Source organism: Pristis pectinata, chromosome 3, assembly GCF_009764475.1.
Source record: "Pristis pectinata isolate sPriPec2 chromosome 3, sPriPec2.1.pri, whole genome shotgun sequence".
NCBI classification, from domain to species: Eukaryota; Metazoa; Chordata; class Chondrichthyes; order Rhinopristiformes; family Pristidae; genus Pristis; species Pristis pectinata.
This window is the reverse complement of record NC_067407.1, coordinates 93,205,219-93,226,489: the sequence shown is the minus strand read 5'-3', so window position 1 is coordinate 93,226,489 and position 21,271 is coordinate 93,205,219. Positions and strand designations below refer to the sequence as shown.

Sequence of the window (21,271 nt, the reverse complement as noted above, 5' to 3'; positions counted from 1 at the left end):
GAAGTAATTGTAGAACTTGTGGAAAGCAATGATCTGATCAGGCATAGTCAGCACAGCTTCATGGTGTTTTCCTTTATTCTTTCTTGGTCACTTCCTGATATTACTAGAATAACTTTGACTCAAACAAATTAGCTGAAGTTTGTTCATGTGATTTCCTGTTTAATACCTGTTCATTTGGTCCACTGAACTCTGTCTGTACTGCTTGCACAGCAAAGATTGGGGACTTGTCTTTAGGTTGGAGATGATTTGCCAGATGTGGGGTGGGTGAGGCACAGGAATAAGGCACATGAGACTGGGGAGGATTGGATGAAGGTTTAGCACAGCAAAGGATCAGACGGGAGGGAGGAATGTAAGAGCACTGAGTGATATTGGGTGCAAGCAGTTGAGGGAGAAGCACAAGTGAAAACAAAGGAGCAGATGCAGGAAACTTGTGGAAGACAATGAAACCTCGAACATAGAACAGTACAGCACAGCAACAGGCCCTTCAGCCCATTATGTCTGTGTTGACCATTATGCCAAATTAAACTAATCCCATCTGCCTGCAAATGGTCTATATCCCTCTCTTCCCTGCCTGTTCACGTGTCTGTCTAAACGCCTCCTACATGCTGCTATCCTATATGCTTCTATCATCTCTGCTGGCAGTGCGTTGTAGGCACTTACCACTCTGAGTGTAAAACAAACTTACTCTGCAAATCTTTAAAATACCCCTTTCTCAATTTAAACCTTTGCCCTCATTTGATATTTCCACCCTGGGAAAAACACTCTGACTCTCTACCCTATCTGTGCCTCACATAATTTTATATACCTCTATCAGGTCACCTCTCAGCTTTTGATACTTCAGAGTAAACGATCCAAGTTTGTCCAATCTCTCCTTGTAGCTAAAACACTTTGATCCAGCCAGCATCCTGGTGAATGTCTTCTTCACCCTCTCCATAGCTTCCACATCCTTACTATAGTGTGGTGACCAGAACTATGCACAATACTCCAAATGTGGCCTAACCGAAGTTTCATACAGCTGCAATATGACTTCCAAACTTTTATACTCAATGCTGCAATCGATGAAGGCAAGCATGCCATATGCCACCTTTACCACCCTAACCACTTGTGTTGCCACTTTCAGGAAGCTATGGACTTGCACCCTGTACATCCCACTGTACATCAGTGCTCCTAAGGGTCCTGCCATTTACTGTATACTTTTGATCTCCCAAAATGCAACACCTCAATTGACAGATTAAACTGCATCTGCCATTTCCCTGCCCGTATTGCCAACTGCTCTATTTTCTGCTGTATTTTTTGACAACCTTCTTTGCTATCCACAGTTCCACCAATTTTTATCTCCTCAGCAAACTTACCAATCAGAGCACCTACATTTTCACAGAAAAGTAGATAATTAGAAACAGACAAACTGCAAGGAAAAGGATCAGGACGGCATGTTTTAAGTCCAATCTGTTGGTGCAATATTAAACTTCAGGAAAAAAAGTACTCTTTGTTGAAATGTATCATAGATAAATAAAAGGATGTAAGCACTTTCTTTCTTTGGATTTTTTCTTCGTGCCTTCCCTGAGTGCATGTGGAGAATTAGAAAATAAAGAAGAAAACAAAAATACACAATAGTCTGCAAAGAAATTCTGACCAGCTCATAGTCTTTGCAGCCTTCATTGCCCCATGTAATTTCTTTTCCATGTATCAAATCTACAGCGCAGATCAAATGTTGTTTGGTCAAACTAGTCAGTTTGTACTCCTTACAAGCCTCTTCCCATTCTGCCTACCTTATCTCAGCACACCACCCCGCCCCCCCCCCCCACCCCCTTGGAAATGAATGGCTTAACTGTAGTGAGCACAAAAGCTCACCAAAACATTCCTGAAAGAGTGAATGATTTTCATCAGCCCTTGTTGGTGTCACCTGGACTGGTCGGATCCTTTTGGGTTCCTGGTCAGTGGCATTCACTGACTGTGTCCAGCAGATGCATTGACCTGAGACAACTCTAACACAAATGTCATTTTTTAGTATGCTACAGATTACAAATGGGTGTCAACAGCTGCTCCTGATAAAAATGTAACATCTGGAAACACAACATATGAAAAGGTGAGAAGAAACAACAAATTGAACAGAACTTGCATATTGGTAGTAAAATGCTTCATTCCAGAATTATTTCCACGGTGTGGGCCATGATCCATTCAGGAAGAAATCAGTGATATAAGGGAATTAACAATGATTGATATTCTGGGAATATTTTCTCACGTAAGGCCGTTGCAAGTAAAGCAATAGTTTGTCTGAGTGTTGATGTATTTTCTTTGGTTTTATATTTCATAATTTCCTTAAATTTAAGATCCTTCTTCCAGGAGGTCCTTTGAGTTGTCTGGTTTGCTGGTATTCTTTAACCAGCCCAGCAGCCACAATGTTTCTGGAGGGAAATGGACAGTCGACATTTCGGGTTGTGATGCAGTCCAGATTAAGGGTCTCGACCCGAAATGTCGACTGTCTGTTTCCCTCCACAGATGCTGCCTGACCTGCTGAGTTCAGTTTGTTTTTTGCTCCAGATTCTACCATCCACAGTCTCCTGTGTATCCCTCTTGCATTGCTATAATATCTTTAATGTCAGAAAACATCCCAATCTACTTCATAGAAATGCTGTATAACAAAATTTGACACCAAACAACACAGGAGATGAAAGGACTGGATTGGGTTTTAAGGAGCATCTAAAGGAAGGGAGAGAGTTTGAGAGCTCAGCCAAGCCTTCATCTGCCAAGGCTCTATCAGTCAGGGAATGAGTAAATTCAGGGAAGCTGAAGAGAGTAGAATGAAGTAAAGAATACATTCATACGGCACGAGAAATAAATTTTCCATGGGAGATGTATATTCTTATCTTGCATGTCAGATTTCTGAGATTTTTATTCTATGGATCAGAGTACAAGAAAATCTCATTGAAGTAATGGCTAACGATTTGTGGGAATGAACGGTGAGCTGGGGATAGAAAATCTGTTTATATATTGCTTTGTTTGCTCTTTTAATGTCCATTAGTAAGTGATTTACATTTGAACTGTAATCACTGTTTGCCTTTTAACCAAAGAAGTTTCACTCTCAACAAGGTGCCAGAAGCACACAAAAAAGTGAAATAAATGAGCATTTATCTATGGTTGAAGGGTGAAATTTGGTACTTGGCAAGAAGTGCCGTGAAATATATAATATTAACAAATGGACAGCTGCAGTCCATTTTAACCTCTTGCCTCTGGCAATGCTGCTATTACGGGGGATTGCACTGAGATGTTAGTGTTTATCACTAGTTGTTTCAAGAATGAATTTGAACTAAGATTGTCAGATGAAGAACCAGGCTGATGATTGCAGAGGTGATCGAAAGCAAAGTACTACATGTGCGGGAAATCTGAAATTAAAACAGAAAATGCACACCAGACAGCATCTGTGGTGAGGGAAACAGAGATGGTGTTTCAGATCAATGCCTTTCATCAGAGCCAAATGTAGAATGCAGGCCCAATGAAAAGGAGTTTGGGAAAGGAGGAGGTGAAAAAAAGAAAAAGAATGGTCTGAGAGACCCATTTGATCACTCCAGCCTTCCCCCTAGAAGCATTGTAGTTTGTTCATCGCTCTTTAACTCTGCACACATTTGTGAGAAGTTTCTGTGGATTGTTCAGCAAAAGATGGCAGGTAAAATAGTGGAGACAGGAAGCTATAAAGGGAGGAGGAAGATTTTTAAAAAATGATCAGCCAATCTTCTTTTAAAGGACCACAAGCCATTCTGTGCTTGTGTGAAAAGTAGAGTGCTGACTTCCACATTTCTGTGATCTCCTCTGTCTGTCCCTGAGCTCTATCTTTCTGCTAATGATTACAGGTTCCCATTGGTACTGAAGTGGAAGGTATGAACATACTGGGACTGATCCTCTTTGCAATCATCTTTGGCATAGCTCTCAGAAAACTAGGCTCTGATGGGGAACAGATGATTAAATTTTTCAGTACTTTCAATGATGCAACTATGATCTTGGTCTCCTGGATTATGTGGTGAGTTATTCTCTTCAATAATCACTCTTGAGAAGTGCCTTTGTATGTTTTACTAATAAAGGTGGTATATTGATAATATAGCTGTTAATATTCTATTGTGTATTGTATCTTGCATATGATGTTTCACTAACAACTGTTTTATCTTAAACAGGTATGCTCCCATTGGAATCCTATTCCTCGTTGCCAGCAAAATAGTGGAGATGGATAATGTTGTTTCCCTGGTAACTGGCTTGGGAAAATATATTGTTGCTTCCATACTCGGACATTTTATACATGGAGCAATTATTCTACCTTTGATCTATTTGGTGTTCACCCACAGAAATCCTTATACATTTCTGTTGGGCATCGCCACTCCATTAACAACAGCATTCGGAACATGTTCCAGGTCTGTGTTTAGTTAAGTGCTTTAGGTTTCACAGATAACATTACACCAATTGCAGCTATTGAGATTGTTAAGGGCTGAAAGTTATTATACAACTCTTTGATTTCACAAAACTCCAGGAGTGTGGAATGGGAACTTGTGATTCTTTTTATCCATTTAGATAACAAAGTAAAAATCTCAAAGCAGTTCAAGGGAGCTATTATCAAACAAAATTTGATACCAACTCACATAAGTAGATATTAGAACAGATGATCAAAAGTGAAGTGATGTGAATTAAGGAGGTGCGAGAGGCCAGATTTGGAGGAACGCACATACCTTAGAGGTTTATGGGGCTGGAGGATACTACAGGCGGAGAGCTGAGCAAAGCCGTAGAGAGAACTGAGAAAATTATCATTTTAAAATGGACACATTGCTGAACTGGGTGTCATTTTAGGTCAACAAGTACAGAGATGGTAAGTATGTGGGGCTTAGTGCAGAGAGTTCTGGATGAACTCCAGTTTACACTGAGTGGAAGACAGGACAATAGTCATGAGCTGATACAGTAGTGATGTTGCAAAGGTAGAAGAAAGCAGTCTTGGTGAGGGAGGGAATAAGTGGCCAAAAGCTCACCTTTCGGTGAGATAGGTGACTCAAACGCGCTGATTCGCTCTTGCAGTTGCTGCTGTGACTGGACAGGCTCCATTTCATTCTCTGAAAAAAACTGTCATTGAAATTCAAGAGCCATGGTCATGTTATTGTTGACTTGGATCATAGAACAGTACAGCACAGGAACAGGCCCTTTGGCCCATGATGTTGTACCAAACTAATAAAACTAGTAATTAAATGCCTAACTAAACTAATCCCTTCTGCCTACACAATGTCCATATCCCTCCATTCTCTGCACACTCATGTGCCTATCTAAGCACATCTATCATATTGCCCTCAACTACCACCCCTGGCAGCACATTCCAGGCACCCACCACTCTCTGTATTATTTAAAAAAAAACTTGCCCCTCACATCATCTTTGAACTTATCCCCTCTCACCTTAAATGCATGCCCTCTTGTATGAGACATTTTGACCCTAGGGAAAAAGATACCCACTGTCTACTCTGTCTATGCCTCTGATAATCTTATAAACTTCTATCAGGGTTCCCCTTAGCCTCTGCTGCTCCCGAGAAAACAACACAAGTTTGTTGAACCTCTTCTTAAAGCACATGCCCTCTAGTCCAGGCAGCATCCTGGTAAACCTCTTCTGCAAACTCACCATAGTCTCCACATCCTTCCTATAATAGGGTGAGCAGAATTGTGATCTTTAGGTGAGAAGTTGAGATTCTCCAAGCATATTTTGATGAAGAAACATCAAAAACAATCAACTTGGAATCCAGTTTTCACGGTTACATTTGGTTATCATCCAGATCTCCGTTTGTCCACATTTTCTCCATTTTATCCCTGCCCTTTTAACTCAGTTTCATGTCTGTATATGGTCTGCCTCATTGGTGCAAGGGACAGTGGAAGTCTCCCTGTCAGCAGCAAAACTGGTGTGGTGGGATGGCTCATTGTAGGAGGCTTGATGAGATTGTCAACAGGAGCTGGAAGGTGGTTCAAAGGAATCGATTTTCTCGGGGGGGGGGGGGAAAGCAACATCACAGAATGGATTTTGGCAGAGTTCCAGAGTTTGGGGGTGGAGAGAGGCTGGTTAGCAACTGAATGATCTGCCAATGACAATGGATTACAAAGAGAAAACCGGAGTTAGAGCATGGGGGTGCAGGCCGGAAAACCAGAGGAGACGATGGGATGAGATTGTGGAATAATTTGACGCACAGGTAAACTGTGGGTCAGGGGAGCCTGATGAATCAGCAGAGGAAGGTCTTGTATCCCAAGAGTGAGTGCAGGCTGTGGAGTCCTGCATTATCTGGTGGCTGTGAAGTGTAGACAGGGATGGCCAGATGAACATTTGAGAAACTGATTTTTTTTTTAGATCATTGACTTTAGGCACGTGAGCCTCACTGCCAAGGCCAGTGTTGATTGCTCACCCCAGAATTGGCTTTGAGGTAGTGGTGGTTAGCTGTCACTTTGAACTACTATGGTCTGTGTGGTGAGGGTGCACCCACATTTGCTGTTTTGGGGAGTTTCAAGATTTGGACCCACCGATGATGAAGGATTGATGAAAATATTATTTGGGGTTGGAGTTTGTTTAGAAATGGAACTTGTAAATGTTGGCATTCCAACGTAGGGTCTTGTGTGTCAGCTGCCTTCGAGGTAATGGAGGTCCCATATTTTGAGAGGGGTTGTTGAAGAAGATTTGGCAAGTTGCTGCAGTTCACTTTACAGTTGGTGAGACTCTCTACGCCCCAAACTCTGGAATGGCACTAAAACCTGCACTGCTGCTGCTGCCTTTCCTGCTATAGAAATCTATCCCTTTGAACCTGCTTTTGATTCTCATTCTTCCTTCCTTCCTTCCTTCCTGCTCCTCTTTGGCAGTCTTGCCGTGCCTTTTACAATGAGCCATCCATCACTCCAGTTTCACTGCTAAAATGGTGATGAAGGGAGTGGATGCGGAGGTGGCAGATCGGGTGCCAACCAAGTGGGCTGCTTTTCCCTGGAGCTTCCTGAATGTTGTTGAATCTAGGCAAAGGAAGACGGTGGAGGTGAGGTTGACAATTAAGGTTTCAGCCATGGGCTGCAACTCCCAGAGACGCAGAGGTAAAGTGATTCAGCAGTGAAAGGTTTGGTCTTCAGAAATAACTACTTTTCTTACAGTGAACTTGCATGTAATTTTCTGTGGGGTATGTGCAAAATCCAGGCAAAGGAAAGAGTGGACAAAGTTTCTCCAGTAATGAGTCTGACACTAGCATTCTGACTGGGTCACAAGATGCTGTTCATTATTTTGCATGATTTAAAGATCTTTTCAAACTGTTTACAACGTCAGCATGTTGTGAATTAAAAATGTCAGATTGAATGAGCAATGGCTTTTTGCAGAGTTGCTTTTAACAGGTATGAAGGGAGAATTGTTATTATTTAGTACTTTGTCATTCCCATTAAGACCTGGGCTATAAAATTGATGTCTTAATGGACACTGCACTTTTAGAACATTTGCTGACTCGCTCACTAAAGATTCAAAAATATTTGTTTAAATAAATTAAACAAAAGCGAGCTCTGCTTTTCATGCAACCAGGGAGCGAGAGATTGTGGTCCTAATCAGTCTTCCATGGCATTGTACATGGGGAGTCAGGACCTGGCTCAAAGGTTAGAGGATGGGAGCAGAGAATAAGAGGAAGAAGGAAGTAGGTAATAAAGTAGAATGGTGGGATTAGTGCATCAAGGGCGAGGGTAAGAGGGGCAGAGGTAGAGGTAAAAGTTGCAGGAGTATAATGATTATGTTACTGGGCTCATGATCCAGTGGCCCAGCCAGTAATTTGGTGATTTTAAATTCAAATTCCATCATTACAGATTGAGATTGGTGGTCGGGGGGGGGGGGGGGGGGGGGGGGGTGGGGCTGGTGAGAAGTAGTTTGAGTTGAAGTGATCTTCGTGGTGTCGATGTCCATTAAAATCCAACTGGTTTATTCATTTCCTTTAGGACAGGAAATTTGGTGTCTTTGTGTCATTCCACCAATGTTTGATCCTTAACTCTCTCTGCAGTGACTTAGCAAGCAACCCTGCCTATAACCCTAACACTTAACACCTTAACCATATTGTTCTATTCCTTTTCTCTTGTGTGTTTATCTGGCTTCCACCTAAGTATATCTTTTCATCTCAATGACATTGCACCCTTTAGTAACGGGCTCCATACACTCACCACTCTCTGTGTGAAGAGGTTTCTCCTGATTTCCTGTTGCATTTATTATTGACTGTATTATACTTAGAGTGTGGGATTACAGCCTCTGAATGATTAGGTTGCAAGAGCACTGCCAAGTAGTCCAGCTGGTCCCACATGGTATTCAGATCTATGCTGCTCCTAGTTTAAGTGATAACAGGACTTTCACATCTGGACTTGCCATGTTTTAGTGATTGAATTAAATCGCTAAATGTGGCATCACCCAAGCAAGGAATTTCATTGCCCGCTGGTGTTTATGACAATGAACTAGTCTGAAATCTGAAAAAAAGTCAGCCAGCGCTTCACCCTCCAGTTGTTCCTGATGCTGGAATAAAATTAGTAAATGCTGGAAATACTCAGTCAGAGTTAACATTTTGGGTGTTTCTCTCTTCATTGGTTCTTCATGACCTGCTGAGTATCTCCAGCATTTTCTGTTTTTATTTCAGATTTTCAGCATCTGCAGTTCTTTGCTCTTTGGCCAATTCTGGGAGATGGAGAAATTTTGTTTGTTTCAAGGACTGGATCACAGAGCGGTTTGAGCTGGGCCGTGAGGTGATATCCTCCACAATTTAAATTCTGTCATTGCTCACTGCCTAGGCACACAGGAAGATGCTTGGGTAAGCTGTAGGTGGTCATTCATTGTGCATAAGTCGGACCCTCTCCAGGAAAGGGGAGGAAGAGGACAGATAGTTCAGAAAGGCTGGGAATATCTCAGCCAGAGTCATTGTCTCTGGGAGAAATTATAGGAAAAGGGAGAGAAATATGAAGGAGGAAACCCAGTAAACTTCGCTTCAGATTAAATAATTCATGTACTTCCGGATACCAGATCAACTTGTGGAACTTGACTTTCAAACACAAATATACACAGCTGCAAGTTTAGATTCTATGAATGAATACATTAAAACAATCACTTACATTTATACAGCACTGAATTAAATGTACTTAGGTATTTCACAGCAGTGATTGTAAAACAAAATTCACAGATACCCACAAAGTTAGTTACAATGACAGGCACACTTTAAGGAGCACCTTAAAGGAGACTTTCTTTCTTAAATACACACTTTAAAAGTGCTCCTTAACTCAGTGAGGTTCCTTATGAAATTTTATTTGATAGTTAGTCCTATGAACTACCTTGGGATGTTTTGGTTCAGTAAAATTGCTATATAAATAGAGAGGGAATTTCATGGTTAGGAGTTGGTCATAAGCTGGTGTCTAATTTTGGGGATGCCATGGTATTATTCTGTGAAGATTTGTTGCTCTATATATACATTGTACGATCTCACAATGATGCTCTGCAGCTCTGCCACCCTTCCTTCATTGATCAAGTGTGTTGAGGAAAACAATGGAATCGATAAAAGGATTGCCAGATTTGTCCTTCCCATTGGAGCTACTGTCAACATGGATGGGGCTGCCATATTTCAGAGTGTTGCTGCAGTATTCATTGCCCACTTGAATGATATTACCTTGGATGCTGGACAGATCTTTACTATCATGTGAGTATTGTTCTCGGCTTATGTATTCCCTCGCCCTCACCATTCCCCCGAACTCCATCTTTTGCTGAATGAGACCGTTTCTGTCTAAGTGCAAATGCTAATTAAGTCCCAGTTTATGATGCCATAAACCTAATGGGATCAAAGAATTATTGAATGATGGAGAGCAGAAGGAGGCCTTTTAGCCCATTGTGCTTTTACTGCCGTACAGTAAGTTCCAGCTCACTTGTGCTTCCCCCATTGCCCTGCAAATTTATCCAGCTGTCTTATGCAGTTCCCTACTGACTCAACTTCCACTGTCCTTAAAAACAATGCATTCCTGATTATGACAGCTCACCATGTCAAACACAAAAAATCTCCTTATTTCACCTCTGCTACACTTAGCAATTACCTTAAATTTCTCAATTTGTTTAATTGACAGGCTGTATCCATTGACAACCGTGGTGAATCTGATGGAACCTTTCTTAAACTTGATTCCAATGTAATGGAGAGGGGGAGTTACTTCACTCATCATTCGAGGCTGATTCAAAGTGAATTGTTACTTCATTGGCTGTAAGGCACCATGAGATGTCTTGAAAGGGATGTGAAAGGTGCTATTGAAATGCAGGTGGTGGATCCTAAACATTTGAGTTGTCTCCTCAGACACTTCCAGCTCAACACCTTGCTCCTCCACCTCTAAGATGCTTCTTAAAGCTTGCCTCTTTGATCTTTCTTTAGCCACCTGACTCCTGTGTTTGGGCCTCCACTTGAGTTCAAAGCATCACTCTGAACCTCCTTTCTGTCAAAGGCTGTCAAGAATACTGGTGCTGCTTAGCTAGTGAGCTTCTGAACCCAGTACCTTGTACCTTGTGATGGACATTGGTTATCCTGCCCATATCAGCCATAGGAAAGCATCCTACATTGAACAAAGCTATTCTAACATGGATTCACAGGGCAGAATAAAGTAAGAGAGCAATTTGAAACAATTTTGCCTCATTTGTCTGAAAGGCCATCCACGTGCTTGTTCAATGGCTGCATCCACTTGCAATTTGGTCATTGATCAAACGCAGTGGTGAAGCCTAACTCAGCTAATCTTTCATGAAAATAAGGACTGATAACGCCATTAGTGTTATTCCCATTGTTCCCAGGGAAGGGAACACCAACAACATCACTGCTTCAGGCAGCTTGTGCTACAGCTTCACTTTAAGCACATAAAATCCTTCATTGCCAGACTTTGCAGGGTGTTGGGTCTAATCTGTTTGCACTTAAGATGGGACATCACTTTTGTATGATTCTGTAGATGCCCAATCAACTCAATATCCTATGGTTTGGGGAAATTTAGGTCAATTAATTTCAGAACTGCTGCTACTAATGAGTACTGTTAGAATTCTGCGAGTGTCACCCTGCAAACATTCCTGTTTCCCAAATCTATGCATGTTGTTTCATCAAAGTGATTCACAACTCCAAACATATGGATGAAAACAGACCAGTGCAACATTCAAAAATGCTAGAAAAAGCACCAAAATGAATTCTTCACAGGGATAGACTTAAATTTCTGTAGAGTTTCTCACAGGCTCATTTCCTAATCAAAGCCCAGAACAGGTGATGTGTTGTGATTGTTGTAATGTAGGGAACCTGGCAGCCAGTTTGTGCACAGCAAGCTCCCACATGACAATGTCCTGATTGCCTGTTTTTTTTGTATGATGTTGCATCACAGATACTTGCCAGGAATTGGTTTCAAAAAAACCCTTCTGATTTTTATGCAGGAGGCTTAGATTCCTGCTGGGGTAAATTTGAAATAATAAAAAAAAACAAAATGCTGTTGATGCTAGGCATCTGAAATAAAAACAAATTGAGAGGAAAATAGTGTCTTATGTGAATGCCCTTTGTTCAAAGTCTGGGAAAAATTAGAGATGGTTTTAACAAGTACAGAGGGGAGGAAGTTAGCAAAGGTCCTTATAAGGATAGAAGGCTGGAGGAATCAAATGTGAACAGCTAGGTAATACTATCATAGAAGCGAAGGAATTTAGCTCCCATTTTAGGCTACATATTCTAAATAATCAGCTGTCCCTAAGTTGATTGGTACCTGAGTATTTCTGTCAGTGATTTCATTTACTTAAACCAAAGATTGGAGGTTTTCAATCACCATGTTTACAAAGAGAGATCTTGGAATCTGCAGTCAGTCGTGAATCTTTGGCGAGATGCATTATATTCAACTGCCTGCTGTTGTCAGATATCAGTTCAACTCCCACGCTTCAGTCTCTTGTGCAGTCTTGATTTCCTTTGCCCAATAATAATTGGAGGTTGCACCTTTGACTGCCTGGATGCTCAATTCTAGAGCTCCCTCCCTTAACCCCTCCTTTTCTACCTTTTCTCAGCCAGAGGAAGTGGTTGAGGCAGGTACAATAGTACCATTTAAGAAGCTCTTGAATAGGCACATGGAGGAGCAGAGCTTAGAGGGATATGGGCCGAATGCAGGAAATTGGCACGAGCTGGGTGGGCACCATGGTCAGCATGGACCGGTTGGGCCAAAGGGCCTGTATTCGTGCTGTATTGCTCTATGACCATTATTACACTCCCTAAAAAATCTGCTCCTCCAGCTAAGCTCTTTGTCACTTGTGCTAATATATCCTCACGTGGCAGTGTCAAAATGGGGTTGCTAATCATTCCTGTTAACTGCCTTGGGACATCTTTCTGCTACAAAGGTGCAATGTAAAAATATGAGTTGTTGTAATCGTTGAGGATGTTGTACTAAGTTCCAGATTCCAGACACAGAATTTTTCTACTTGGGAAGGAACTGAAACCTTGTGGTCAATAAAGATGCCAGTAATGAATCGAAGTAGGAACTCGATGAAACCTCTTTACAAAGAGAATGGTTGGACTATAGAGCAGGTGAGTTGAATAACGTTGATGGATTTAAAGCGAAACTGAATGAGGAAAAAGGAAGAGGTTGGTAGATGAGGCAAAGAGGAGGCCTGTGAGTAGCTAGTGTGGGCCAGTTGGGATGAATAGCTTTCTTCTCCACTGTAGGCTGATGCAAGTTGATGGACAGTGAGTGAGCAGTGTTATTGTCCTTTACAGAGTGACTGCCACAGCATCCAGTGTTGGAGCAGCAGGAATCCCAGCTGGAGGAGTACTCACAATAGCAATTATTCTGGAAGCAATTGGACTTCCCACCAATGACCTCTCTCTCATCCTGGCAGTAGACTGGATTGTGTAAGTGTCTTTGATCTCAATACAGTCCCCCTTTCCAACTATACATTATATATTATTAATTGAATGATATTAATTTTCCTCTGAGTTTTACGTTGCTGTTCGTTTGTTATTCTGAAATAGTCAAAAACCTCGGATGAGCCATTGTACTGGGACTATTCACAGCATGTAGTTGAAACGAAACTAAACTAGGTGAAGCACAGCAAACCCAATTTAATGCTAATGCTATTCTTTGCTCCACTTCAAAAGCAATATAAAAGCAATGGCTTTGAACAGATGGGCCTCATTTTAATCCCACTGGGTAATTTCCCACCTAGGAAATGAGAAAGTCTTGCTGCCTGGAAAGTGATTATTTACAAGAAGTGGACGGCAGGAACTCCCCCTGTACCAATCTTCCCTCCCAGCCGCGCTGTGTTTGCCAGCCTACATTGGCTCCCAGCTCAGCACTGCCTCAGTTTATTAAAAAAAAAATAATTTTCAACTGTTTTCAAATCCCTGCTTGGTCTTGGCCTTCCTGATCTCTGTAATCTCCATTGAAATCTCCGAGATTCTACAGTTCTGGCCGTTGTATGTCCGAGATTTGGAAAAATGCCATTAGGTGAAGGGGTCAGTCATAATCGCATTGAATGGAACAGGACCAGACTCAAAGGGCTAAAAGGTCTATTGCTGTTCCATTGGCTGAATAATAATGAATGAATAAATCAAGAATAATATGGTAATATTGTTAAGAATAATTAAGTATAAAAGATGAACAAACTGCTGCAGAGTGCAATTCCAGTCATTCAAAACTAACATTCTCTGATCAAAATGTGTTCCCTTCTCCATCGCAATGAAGCTGGGAACATTGGCTGAGAAGCAACCCTTGCTTGGTGACTGATCAGGGCTATGGGGTAGGAAGGAGGTGATGTAAATGTGTCATAGTGGGTTGGCAAGACTCCAGAGTTCAGCTGTGATTATTCATCACTGTGGCAACATCTGCCTGAGGGTTCTTTCACAAATTGTACTCGTGGATTTTCAACTCACTGCTCTTTAAAGAAAGACACTTGTATTCATATAGCAACCTTGATAGCTGCAGTGCATCAGAAAAACCCTACTTAACCGGAAAGTTATGGGCAGTGTCCGAACATAGGAAATGCAGCAACCAATTTACCCATAGAGAGCTCCCAGCAACAGCAATGTGATAATAATCTAATCATCTAATTATAGGACAAAAGTTCACTATTGGTGGAAAATGAGGATGTGTGAGAGCTAGGAGTGAAGGATCCATGACTTGCAGGGCCGGAGGAAGTAACTGAGGTCATAAATGGCAAGGCAATTGAGGGAAATGAAAACAAGAATGGGAATTTTGAATCTGTGCGAACCACTGACCAACAGGTGATGAGTGAAGAGGATTCAGCACTAGGGCAACAGAGTTCTAGATAGCCTTATTTACCAAAATAGATATATCCCCTGCTCTTCTATAGTGTTGAGGGATCATTTCCAGCCACCTGAATGCTGATTGGGCCCTTGTTTTAATGTCCCTTGTGAAAGATGGCACTTCTGATAAAGTGGGACTCTCTGGGAATGTCAACCTAGATTTTTTTTGTACTTGTATCTCTAGACTGAGACAATGAACCATGTCAATTTTCATTTCCATGCTCTTCAAAGGAATTTCAAATCAGACAGCATGTTCAGTTTTCTAGTGGTTCACCATTTTATCATTCTGTGAATCAAGTATTCATTAATGACAATCTTTTCTAATTAATGAGAACTTGGTGAGAATGAATTCATTTTTTATAAATCTAATGGAAGGCCAAGAGGAATTAAGGAGGAGTCTAGGCATTTTCCACAGCAGAGAAGTTGAAGCAGTAGCAGCGAGGCAAGGTTATGGGGGTGGAGATGGGTGGCATTAGTGATATCACATGTATGTGGTCCAAAGCTCACTTTGAGGTTAGGTTCAACACAAGGCAGTGAACAGTTTGGCTCAATTTCAGACAGTTGTGGGGGTGAGAGATGGTGGAACAGACTTTGTGGTGGGGGCTGATCTAGAGCAAGAGTCCTGTCCCTGACATGGAATGGGGAAAATCGGGCTGGTTACAGCAGTCTTAACATGTTAGGGGACCCTTTAGTGGAAGCAAGAGTGACAAAAGGAGGTTTGCCATTGAATGAGATTGTAGTGACAAGGAATTCAGGACCTACAGAAGTTTTGCGGGGATGGTGTTGGCAAAGGAAAAGGCAGAAAGAGAAAGGCAAAGGGGGTGGATGTCTGCAAAAAATGAACTTCAAAGAGTTTAGAAGAACGGCTCTAACTATCAGTGATAACTCCCAATGCTGGAGCGAATGGCTTTTCGGTGCAGCTATTCCTTAATGGCATAAGTAGTTGGCGAAGGTGACTGAAGCCATCAATGCCTTGGGGATACTGGGGCAATACTGTGAGGGCAACTTGCTTCTATACTGTTCTGCGATGTATGGTATCAACGAAGGAATGAAGGGGCCCTTTGTAACTACACAATGCCCTCACCATCCACTATAATGGGCACAGTTCCTTCCATTAAACACAACAGGAAGAGTAGGGCTTGAGATGAGCCAAGCAGAGTAGAATTAATAGTCTTTGGACAAAGTGGTAGTTGCCATGAATGAAAATGCAATGTGCTGCTTTGTGAATGGCATTATAAGAAGGTTTCATTCATGCACTTCCACTACTATTGTCCAGACTCCCAAATTCATCTTGTATTGGGTTATTTTATGAAAGAGAAATCAAGTTTAACAAGTTCTTTGAAGACGTAACTAACAGTGTAGATAATAAGCAGAGCCAATGATGTAGCCTATTTGGACATTCAAAAGTCATTCAGTAAAATGCCACATAAAAGATTACTCAACAAGTTAAGTAAGGGCTTGTGGTACTGAGGGTAAAAGATTAACGTGGGTAGAGGATTGGTTAACAGACAGGAAGCAAAAATTATGAATAAACAGATGGGTCATTTTGAGTCATCAGGATTTAACAAGAGTATTGGGGTCTCAACTATTTCCATTCAATGGCTTAGATAAAGAAATCAGACACAAATTCACTGCTTATGCAAAGATAGGGGGAAGGTAAGTTGTGAGGAGAATGCCAGATCTTCAGAAGGATATAGAAAGGTTAAACAGATGGCCAAAAGATGGCCAACGGAATGTAGAGAGATGTGAAGTAATCTATTTTGGTCTGAAAGTTAGAAAAGCACCACAAATGGTTTGAGACTATTAAATATTGTTGTTCCATGGGATCTGAATGTGCTGATACATGAAACAAAGTCAGCCGCAGGTACAGCAAGTGATTAAGAAGGCAAATAGAATGCTGATTTTTACCATAAGAGGGATAGAGTCTAAAAGGAGGGAAGTCTGACCGCTACTATCGAGGACTTTGGTGAAACCACACCTGGACCACTGTTTAAGAAGAAATAGCCTAGAAGTTAGAGCAAAGGTTACACAGCAAAGTTTATTTCATGGTCATTTTGTCTCGCTCTAGAAATTTGACTGGGCACTTTCTGCCACCTTTTGGTACATTGCTAAGGAAATTAGACTTCATTGCCAGTCACTCCCATGACAGGATCTTTGTAGTTCTGTACAGAACTGGGACCCCATTAAACTATCCCTTCTCATATTCCCAAGAAAAGCCTTGTAGTTTTGCTGTTTCTGATTGATGTTCTGGAAAATCTGCATATGCAGACTGTGTTTGACTCAGATGTGATGCCTTCAATAAAGAACGAGTTGAAACTTCCTACCAGGGCTCACCCTGGGAATATACCACATGGCCAAGTGGCGGAGACCTGCCATTTCTTGCACAACCGTAGGGAAGGGGAGGAAAATGGAGGGGCAAGCAGAAGTTTTTTAATGTATTTTGAATTATTTTGATTTTCAATCAGGGACCGGACCTGTACTGTGGTTAACGTAGAAGGAGATGCTCTGGGAGCGGGAATCCTTCATTACACCAGCCTGAAGGAACTGGACACAGAGAAAACAGAACTAACAGATGTGAAGGTGGAAGCTGTGGCTAACCCTAGTTCAGAGAATGAAATATCCCCACTTGTCTCTTACACTGAAAAGCCCCCTACTCCCTCCAGTAATGTGGATTCAGAATCAAAAGAATCCATACTGTGAGGGCATAAAATATCTAATGTAAACCCCACAGCCTGTGTTTGAATCTCATTTTATCATGTTTATATGGGAAAAGTAATCTCCTGTGCTCTCTGTCTATTTCTGATTACTTAATATGCATATCTGCCCTATAGATACCGATGTCAGTATCATTTCATTATCCACCTCCATATTAGCCATTTCATCACATTCCAAATAAAAGTTAAATGTCAGTCATGTCAAAACAGGCCCCGGTGACTATTTCCCTGACCAACACAGCAGCGGCACAATGGAGTGAATGACTAGCAGACTTGAAATGTCACATACTGTCCTTCAACCAATTTTAAACGTTTAAGAACTTCATTTAGGTTTAACAGCGGTTGGTGACAATCGACTTTTTAACTTCGTTATTATTTTTAAACATTAATGTTTATAAGGGTAGTAAGACATTGAACATCTCCCTGTTATGTGGGGGGCTAAAAATGTTCTTATTGCTTCCACATGCATGAAGTAATACATTGCCATTTGTAGAGTATTTTGTATGAGTGTGCCAATTGTTGATGCCTAAAGCATTTTCTCAGATGAAAAAAAGTCTTTCAAATGTACAGGGTACTGTTAATAAGTCTTGTGCCTTAAAGTGTACTATCTCTATTTTGGCTTCTCTTCAAACTCGTCCTGACTTGACTGCCTTAAGCTTAATTCTGCTACCAAGAAGAGAAATGAAAATGAGAAATCCCACAACCCAAAGAGAACTCAACCAAATGAAAATGGTTAACAAAAGCAAAGAATCCTTGCTTGTCCTGGAAATGATTTAATATGCAGCAATGTAGAGTTGCTGTTGCATGCTTTTGGTATCCCTTAGTAACATTTTGAATAGGATCAGTCTCCCCAACTGGGTCTGCCTTTGTATCTTCTGAGGCTGGAGAAGCACAAAGACAGATGCAACAGCCTTTTTGAGAGTACGCTGAACAATCAAATGCTGGAAGCTTTGCATGTAAAGAAGGTAAGAAGGCAAAAGCCTCAGAGATTTATTTGTGGCTTTTTTTCGAATAAACCATTTTGGCCTGAATTAATGAGCATCACTCTTTCAAATGTATTTTTCCTAACCATAATTAATATGGTTTCTTTTTGTAAAACTCATGCAAAATGAAAACCCCAGAAAGCAAAGTTAAAATTCCTGGAGAGTGAATCACCCAAGGAGGTTTTCAAAACAGGTACTGGAGTTCTGAAGAAGCAATCTAATCAGCTTTTCAATAATTGAGGGTCACTGTGGAGGCACTCAACCACATTAACCTTACGGCTTAACTCCTGCAAGGATTTTGAGCATTGCAAGATGTTTTTTTTTCTCTGGGCTCTAAAACTATACAGAAATCAATCCAATCCCGGTGTACGTCCATCATGATGGTAATAGGTTTCTCTCCCCAACGATCTGTAGCCTGCCTACAGTGCTTAGGACAGGCACCTGTTTTATGAAAAGAAAACCCCTTCAAAGTTGTGATGCAGAAACAATAATTGACTAGTCCATTTAGAACGTTTTTTTTTTCTTAGTACGTGTCATGTTTCTGGCTAACTTAATTTGAAATGTATTTTAGTCTGAGGCCATTAAGCAGGAGCTTTTATTTTGGTTTTACTGAGGAGTCCTTGCAATGTACGATCTGATATAATACTGCTTTGCTTGCAAACGTCTTCGAACATGGTGAGAGCAAACCATAATGAGTCAAATTAGATTCCTTCACCAAGTTCAATTGTATCTAAACAAAGGGAATGTGTCCTGTGGAAATCTTTACTTGAGATGAAATTGGTACCAATTGTCAGTACCTTCTGGTTTTACTATTTTAATGGCTGTATTTTAGTGTAGCAAATATGTTCTTTGATACAAAATGTTATGATTCAGCTGGACTAATGGAACCCTGTTCTCCAAGTTCATACCCTTGTTTTGAAATCCCTGTAGCCCAGCTCCTTCCCATCTCCACAACCTCCTCCGGCCTTGCAGAGTTCCATGATTTCCTTTTCCACCTGCTCCAACATCCCTGGCTTCCTTCCTGGTACCACCCTGAAGGCTGTGCCTTCAGTCATTAGCGCTTGGCTCTGGAATTCTCTCACTAGAGCTCTCGGTCTCAGAGAAGAGAAAGGCTGTGAGGTTTAGGGAGGGGATTCCAGAGTTTAGGTCATAGACAGCTGAAGACACAGCCACCGCCGATACAGTGAAGGAAGTCGGGGAAGGGCGGCAGGCTGGAAAAGGAAATCATTGAACCTTGTAGGACTGGAGGAAGTTATAGAGATGGGGATAGAACATAGAACATTACAGCACAGTACAGGTGCTTCGGTCCATGATGTTGTGCCGAAATTTTATCTAATATCTATCTAACCCTCCCCTCCCACATAGCCCTCCATTTCTTTATCATTCATGTGTCTATCTAAGAGTCTCTTAAACGTCCCTAATATATCTGCCCCCACAATCTCTGCCGGCAGTGTGTTCCACGCACCCACCACTCTCTGTGTATTAAAAAAAAACAACTTGCCTCTGACATCCCCCTTATACATTCCTCCAATCACCTTAACGTTATGCCCCCTTGTGTTAGCCATTTTTTGCCCTGGGAAAAAGTCTGACTGTCCACTCGATCTATGCCTCTTATCTTGTACACCTCCATCGAGTCACCTCTCATCCTCCTTCTCACCGAAGACTATAGTCCTAATTCACTCAACCTATCCTCTTAAGACATGCTCTCCAATCCAGGCAGCATCCTGGTAAATCTCCTCTGCACCCTCTCTGAAGCTTCCACATTCTTCCTATAATGACCAGAACTGAACACAATACTCCAAGTGTGGTCTAACCAGAGTTCTACAGAGCTGCAATATTACCCCGACTAATGAAGGCAAACACCCCATATGCCTTCTTAACAACCCCATCGACCTGCGTGGCAATCTTGAGGGATCTATGGACGTGGACCCCGAGATCCCTCAAAGGATGGTCCTTAAAACCTGCTTTTATTGACTAGCCCTAATATCAGTATTAGATTATGGTTCAGAATGTTCCTGTGGGGAGCTTTGGATGTTTTGTTGTGTAATGGTGCTATATAAATGCAAATTGTTGTTATTGTACTTGTGTTACTGCAACTCCTGTGGTTTCATGTATCATTCAGAATGTGGTAATCCAGTAAAATTTGTACCTGCACTATTGACCTGCATCAAGTAGATTAAATGAGATGTATATTGGGCAGCACACTGGTAGTGCCCACTTTGGCTCCAGCACACATGCCCAGTGTCTCAACACATATAGTGGCATACAAAAGTTTGGGCACCCCTGGTCAAAATTTCTGTTACTGTGAATAGCTAAGCGAGTAAAAGATGACCTGATTTCCAAAAGACATAATGTTAAAGATGACACATTTCTTTAATATTTTAAGCAAGATTTCATTTTTTATTTCCATCTTTTACAGTTTCAAAATAACAAAGAAGGAAAAGGGCCCGAAGCAAAAGTTTAGGCACCCTGCATGGTCAGTACTTAGTAACACCCCCTTTGGCAATTATCACAGCTTGTAAATGTTTTCTGGAGCCAGCTAAGAGTCCTTCAATTCTTGTTTGGGGGATTTTTGCCCATTCTTCCTTGCAAAAGGCTTCTAGTTCTGTGAGGTCTTGGGCTGTCTTGCATGCACTGCTCTTTTGAGGTCTATCCACAGATTTTTGATGATGTTTAGGTCGGGGGACTGTCAGGGCCATGGCAAAACCTTCAGCTTGTGCCTCTTGAGGTAGTCCATTGTGGATTTTGAGGTGCGTTTAGGATCGTTATCCTGTTGTAGAAGCCATCCCTTTTCATCTTCAGCTTTTCTACAGATGATGTGATGTTTGCTTCCAGAATTTGCTGGTAGTTAATTGAATTCATTCTTCCCTCTACCAGTGAAATGTTCCCCGTGCCACTGGCTGCAATACAAGCCCAGAGCATGATCGATCCATGCCCACCCACCCCGTGCTTAACAGTTGGAGAGGTGTTCTTTTCATGAAATTCTGCACCCTTTTTTCTCCAAACATACCTTTGCTCATTGCGGCGAAAAAGTTCTATTTTAACTTCATCAGTCTACAGGACTTGTTTCCAAAATGCATCAGGCTTCCAAAATGCATCAGGCTTGTTTAGATGTTCCTTTGCAAACTTCATATGCTGAATTTTGTGGTGAGGATGAAGGAAAGTTTGGAGAAAAAAGCATGCAGAATTTCATGAAAAGAACACCTCTCCAACTGTTACACGGGGGTGGATCAATCATGCTTTGGGCTTGTGTTGCAGCCAGTGGCACGGGGAACATTTCACT

The 21,271-nt window shown here is 41.5% G+C and overlaps 1 protein-coding gene across 4 annotated transcripts in view; it reads left to right on the top strand.

Moving 5' to 3' along the window:
* slc1a4 (solute carrier family 1 member 4) overlaps positions 1-20,270 on the top strand; it is a 149,238-nt gene extending 128,968 nt beyond the window's left edge. For 3 of the 4 annotated variants that reach the window (XM_052012188.1, XM_052012187.1, XM_052012189.1), the window contains 6 exons: positions 2,009-2,086; positions 3,849-4,015; positions 4,167-4,400; positions 9,492-9,686; positions 12,744-12,878; positions 16,757-20,270. In XM_052012188.1, the coding sequence (XP_051868148.1) occupies positions 2,009-2,086; positions 3,849-4,015; positions 4,167-4,400; positions 9,492-9,686; positions 12,744-12,878; positions 16,757-16,991 (1,044 nt within the window). In that variant the 3' untranslated portion in view covers positions 16,992-20,270. Of the gene's footprint in view, positions 1-2,008; positions 2,087-3,848; positions 4,016-4,166; positions 4,401-9,491; positions 9,687-10,104; positions 12,555-12,743; positions 12,880-16,756 lie in introns of those variants that run through there. The other variant, XR_007956009.1, reaches the window with a different exon arrangement.
* The last annotated feature ends 1,001 nt before the right edge of the window (positions 20,271-21,271 follow it).